General features: G+C 54.4%; 1 protein-coding gene across 1 annotated transcript; it reads left to right on the top strand.

Annotated features, from left to right (window-relative positions):
* Positions 1-733: 733 nt before the first annotated feature.
* Positions 734-4,464, top strand: FHL3 (four and a half LIM domains 3). The gene is made up of 5 exons (XM_015811635.2): positions 734-911; positions 2,448-2,622; positions 2,711-2,880; positions 2,994-3,180; positions 3,308-4,464. Exons 1-5 carry the CDS (start codon positions 756-758, stop codon positions 3,457-3,459), a joined length of 840 nt encoding a protein of 279 aa, XP_015667121.1. The 5' UTR covers positions 734-755; the 3' UTR covers positions 3,460-4,464.
* Positions 4,465-6,090: the final 1,626 nt, after the last annotated feature.

Here is a 6,090-nt window from a genome sequence, read left to right as displayed (position 1 = left end):
CCCCCCTTTTCCGGCGGGTGCCTTACCTCCCTTGGGCTGGGCCAGCTGGTGGTCGGCCTGCTCCGTCTCTGCCGCTTGCCAGCTATGCCTCGGCCGGCGCAGGGGGCGGAACCACGCATGCATGGCGCTCCCGGGCAGGGAAAGTCCTCGACTTACGACCGGTTGGGTAGTCCTCGACTTACGACCAGTTTAGTCCTCAATTTACGACCGGTTTAGTCCTCGACTTACGACCGGTTGGGGTCGCGGCATTAAAAAGGTTGGGAACCACTGAGCTAAAGCTTCTGGAGAGAATTGACAACAAATGCACTTGCGGGTGAGGAGTGGGGAATTTGCCCCCACTCCCAGATGGCTGCGCTGGCTGAGAGCCAAGGAAGCCGGAGGGCTACCTAGCCAAGGGTGCCCCCAATACCCAGAGTTTGAAAGTGAAGGCTGAGAACCGCTGTACCTAGAGCTGATCCAGAAATGTAGAAAAGAAAACTGCATCAAAGGTTGGATTCTGAAAACTTCAGAAACCATTTCCTACCTTGCAGTTTCCCTCACCGTTCAACCCCAGTGCAAGGTGTGGCTTCCACAGCTCGTAGTGAGCGGCACCCTCCTTCCCCCCAGCTTGTGTGGGTCTGCGTACGAAAGACAAAGGGGACCACTTTCCGCCAGCGGGCAGATCTTTCCCCCGAAACTTGGCTAGGGAAGTCAACTGCGGTTTTGTTTGTTTTTTTCTCGTTTCCCAGGAAGCACCTCGACTTCCAGCCAGCAAGATGACGGAGAGCTTTGACTGCGCCAGCTGCAAGGAGTCTCTTTACGGGCGCAAGTACATCCAGGGAGATGGGGGTCCTTTCTGCATCCCCTGCTACGACTCCCACTTTGCCAACACTTGCGACGAGTGCAAGGAGCTGATTGGACACGACTGCCGGGTGAGGGCCACCAGTTCTGCTCAGGCTGCCCCTGCTTCCCCTCACTCCCCCCTGTTTATATGGGACCTTTAAAAGGAAAATATAAAATACTATCGGATGATCAAGACGGTACCCAAAACAAATCAGAATTAAGGTCCCACAACACTCCCCTAGGGCAGGGTTAGGCAACCTTGGCTCTTTTATGACTGGTGGACTTCAACTCCCAGGCTCAGGACTTCTGGGAGTTGAAGTCCACCAGTCATAAAAGAGCCAAGGTTGCCTACCCCTGCCCTAGGACATATCATTGCTTTAACACCTAAGGAAGCAAAAAGCCCAGCCAGCTCAAGGAGCACCTCAAGAGGCCCCAGTACCTCCAGCCTTTTGGGCTACCATGACTGGAGAAGGCCCAAGGCCACCTTGGCCTCCTCCAGACTCAGGACTTGCCCTTTTGACCCACCGTCTCAGCTGCTGACCCCCTTTATTTATGCCTCTCCGCCAGGCCCCTCTACAAGCTCTTTCATTGATCCCCTCCCTCCCTCCCCCCGTTTAAATTTCTTGGAGCAGCCTCTCTAGGTTTCAGCCCTGGGAATTTGTAGAATGGTTCCTGGAGCCTCCTGATTCACACACGTTACGCAATGGAAATGCCTGCTTTCTGGAGCTGTCCTTGCCTTGGCCAGATGAGGGGTGGGGGTTGGGTTGACAGGATTCAAACAAGGTTGAGAGCAGGATGGAAAGGAAGGCAGACGAGGTGGTACTGATGCAGAGACAAATTAGTGTGAAATAGAGTTCAAGAGCTTTATTTGTGTCTCTCTGTGTGGTTGTGTGTTTTTAAAAAAGGCTGTTGTCTTTATTAAGACGGCCTGAACGTCTGACAGTCTGATAGGTATAAATCCAGCAATTAATTAACCAGAATCGATCTGAAAGGGACCTTGGAGGTCTTCTAGTCCAACCCCCTGCGGGAGACCCTGTACCCTTTCAGAGAGGTGGCTGTCCAGTCTTTTGTCGTCGTTCCAAGACGGCTACTTCGAGGTATCTGGTGCAGATACCTGGGAGGTTAAAAGGCTCTGATGTTGCCGTGTTGCTGTTGTCAAACTTAATTGTTTTTGCACAAAGTCTGTCCCGTTCTTCCTAGGTAGAATCCTGATAGGCCAGATCCCATTAGTGGAAGAGATGCCTTGTGTGTATTATTGGTTGAGACCTGTGATGGTGCTTCAGATGTGGGGGCAAAGTAAACGTGGGGGTGTTGCAGTCTGCTTCTGGTGCTAGCATCCTCTCCTCTCGTCCTTTGCCGCTTACGGGAATCTGCCTCCGGTCGGGCGGAGTCGGCCTGCAGGGGCGGATCAGCCTCCTGAGCCAGGACAGCGTCTCCTCTGCTTTGGGCTGGGCATAATGCGCTTGAGTGAGCTGCAGGTGGCAGCCAATAGGCTTTGGCTGCTGCTTCTGGGGCCATCTGCACGGTATGGAGGGGCCGTCCCCCGGGAGGAACGGAAGCATCCGTCCCAGGTGCCCGGAGGCAGTAGGCAACTGCCCTCTGACCTCTGCTTCTCTCCCCCACAGGAGCTGTACTACGAGGACCGCCATTACCACGAGAGCTGTTTCCGCTGCTTCCGCTGCGACCGCTCCTTGGCCGACGAGCCCTTCACCTGCCAGGGACAGGAGCTCCTCTGCAACGGCTGCTATTGCCGGGAGTTCTCCTCCCAGTGTGTGGCCTGCCAACAGGTGGTCATGCCAGGTGGGTTGATGATGCCCCGAGCCCCGGACCCGGCAGCCCCTGGGCTTTGGGGTGCTCACCCACCCTCCCTCCCTCCCTCTGCCCACAGGCTCTCGGAAGCTGGAGTACAGCGGGCAGACCTGGCACGAGCACTGCTTCATCTGCAGCAGCTGCCAGCAGCCCATTGGCGCTTGTTCCTTCATCCCCGAGCAGAACGAGTATTACTGCGTGCCCTGCTACGAGAGCAAGTTTGCGCCGCGTTGCACCCGCTGCAAGAAGGTTGGGTCTTGACCGCTCAAGGGGAGGGGGACGCAGCTGGTAGGAGTGTCCTGGGGCGGCGGGGGGGGGGCCAAGCCAGCCCCTGAGACGAACTTCTGCTCCTGTGCTTACAGTCGCTGACCAAGGGCGGAGTGACTTACCGGGACGAGCCGTGGCACAAGGAGTGCTTCGTCTGCACAGGCTGCGAGGCCCCCCTGGCTGGGCAGCAGTTCACCTCTCAAGAGGACCAGCCCTACTGCGTCAAGTGCTTTGGCAGCCTTTATGCCAAAAAGTGCAGCGCCTGCGCAAAGCCCATCACAGGTGAGTCGAGCGGGAGGGCAGCCCGGCCCGGCCTCCGGCTCTGGAGAGCTGCACAGGGGACGGACAGCAGAATCAGATGGAGGTGGGCCCCTGTCCCATGCCGCCTCCTTTTTTTTCCCCCCCCCAGGTTTTGGGGGAGGCAAGTACATCTCCTTCGAGGATCGCCACTGGCACCAAAGTTGCTTCAGCTGCTCCCGCTGTACTACCTCACTGGTGGGGAAGGGCTTCATCCCTGACAGCGACGAGATCCTGTGTCGCGATTGTGCCAACGGTCTCTGAAGGAACATCCCGTGCGGTTGTCCTCTAGATTGTGTGTGTGCCAAAGTTCTCTCCTGGGGCAGTGGCAGGGCAGGGGTGGTCCTCCCCTCCCTGGCACTGCTGACTGGCGCCAGCCGCCTCTTTCCTGCTGCCAGACAAAAATTGTGGCTTTCTCACTCGGCCTGTCGTCTCTAGACGAGCTGGGGCCGCTTCCCTTTCTCACCAGCAGCGTGGTGGTGAAGTCCACCCCCACCACCGACCGTGATCTGCCTCGGGGGGCTGTTTTCTTCTGGGTCCGGAAGAGAGCAGGTGGGTGTCTCTCAGAGGGTGGGAGCCTCCCGTTTCCCACCCAAGTGCATTAGCTCTTCCCTGGGGATCCACCCCGGTTGTCCGACTGTTAGCAGGACAAGCTCAGCTGTTCCCCCTCCACCATCCTGTTTCTCTCTAGCCACCCCTGCTCACTTTTGGGGAGCGGAGACCTCCACCCCCGAGGCGTGGAGTACCATCTCTCTCATCCCCCCCCCAAGTTCTGGAGTGACAGCCAGCCCTTCGGCAGGGCATCCCTCCTTTGCTTTGGTCCCCAGGAAACCCTGAGTGGCTGCAAAAGAAAGCTTTTAAGGCTAAAAAGGCTTTAGTTTTTTTTCTCTCACAAACCCTGGGCTTCAGTTTTGAATCCCCTGACCTCCACTACCCTCCCCCCCCTCTGGGCCTGGACTCTCTACTTGCTGCTTTCAGTCCTGGGAGTCTCCCCACTCTTCTATCCTGCCCTCTCCCGCCTGGAAGGAAGGGGCTCTGTTGCTTTCTGCACACGTTCTCTGTGGCCTGAATTGCTTTCCTGCTTTTCTTTGGTGAAATGCTATGCATGTTCCTTTAAATGCACTATGTAGCCATTTCCTCAGATGCTCTGCTGTTGGGGAGTCGGAGACCACAGCTGGGTGTCTGCCTGTTGATGGGCTTGCTCACCTCTGGTCCCGTGGATCTCTCCCCTTCTTTTCTGACTTTCTCTAATAAATCATGTTAATGGATCGTTAAGGATAACTCACTTTAAGAACAGGGGGGGGGATAAGATGGGTTTGTCATGCCGGATTGGACATCCAGTCTTCTCACTGAGCTGCTTCCCAAAATCCTAAAGAATTCAACACTTTCTCCTCCGACCCACCATCTGAATGCCGCTGGGTGTGCCCAGACCTCTGCTCCACCCAGGATTTAGCGCGAGGAAGGGGAAGAGTGTCTCACAACAAAATTGAGGGATTGTTCCCACCTAGGGTAGGCATTGCTTCACGTCCAGGCCAGTCTGGCACTGCATTCAGCTGCAGCCCCTCCAGAGTGGGAAAGGAGGGGGAAATGTCTGCAACCGAAGTCAAGATTCTCCGGCAACTTGTGCTCGTAATAACCGAATGTCAGCCAAAGTAGCTATGGTGTAAAGGGAGTAAATTTGAGTCAGACTTTTTCCTGCTTGCAGAAGACGCTCGGCAACATGACGGGCTACCTGAAGAGGCTTGTGTAGCATTTGAACAGGGGCAGGGTGGGGCTCTGCTCCCACCTCTCCCCCACCTCTAGGCACTTGGCAACCGAGTGCCTCCTACCTCCATACTGCTGGAAGCTATTAGTGGTGGGGTGTATCTTCCCAAAAAAGGAAGCGGATCGGTTTCGTTTGGCCAGCAACATCTGGATTCTATCCCAAGGGGGTGGATGGGTCATGACCTGCTCTGCCTGCCTGATTTATTTGTGGGGCTGAGATGAGATCATGTGGTAAGGCCTGGCGGAGCAGTAGTGAAGTAGGAGGTGGAGCTCAAGAGGGAAGGAAGCCAGACACACAGAAGCCCCACAGGCGTTCTGGAGAGGCTTCAGTCGACTCTCCTAATTCAGCCTGGGCAGGGCGGGCCCAGTGCCGCCTTGGGGGGCCTTGCACCCTTTCTTGCCTTTACCATCATGGGCCTCCTGGAAACCACAGTGGTCCTTCTCCCAAGTCCAGTTCTATCCATCCCAAAAGATAATCCAGCAACAAACAACAAGAAGCCACCAAAGCTGTTATTGGAAGCCAACATTTCTCAAAAACAGATCACGCCAGTCAAACCTTATTGCATTCTATGACAAAGTGACTAAATTAGTGCATCAGCAAAATGCCGTGGACATAGTATACTTGGCATTTGACAAAATAGTCCATAACCTACTTCTTGATAAAATAGAAAAATGTGGGATAGACAGCACCACCAAAGTGTAGTCCTGAATGGAACTATATTTACACTGAGGGAAGTATGCAGTGGGGCACCCCAAGGCTTTGTCTTAAGTTCAGTACTCTTCATTATCTTCATAAATGATTTAGACAAGGGGATTGAAGAGGAACTTGTCAAATTTGCAGATGACAGCTCCTGGGAGGAATAGCCAATACACCAGAAGATAGGCTAAAGATCCAGAAGGACTGGGCCCTATTTAACAAAATGAAATTCAATGATGAGAAAAGTAAAGTTTTACACTTAGGCAAGAAAAAAGTGCACAGGTACAGAATAGGTGACACCTGGCTCAACAGCAGTAATTGCAAGAAGAATCCAGAAATTCTAGTGGACAACCATTTAAATGTGAGCCAGCCGTGTGCTGCAGCTACCAAAAAAGCCAATGCAGTCCTAACTGCATCAACAGTGGGATTATATC

Source organism: Protobothrops mucrosquamatus, unplaced genomic scaffold (genome assembly GCF_001527695.2).
Source record: "Protobothrops mucrosquamatus isolate PMUCROS unplaced genomic scaffold, P.Mucros_1.0 scaffold46, whole genome shotgun sequence".
NCBI lineage: Eukaryota > Metazoa > Chordata > Lepidosauria > Squamata > Viperidae > Protobothrops > Protobothrops mucrosquamatus.
The sequence above is the reverse complement of the archived record's forward strand: the minus strand, read 5'-3'. Positions and strand labels throughout refer to the sequence as shown.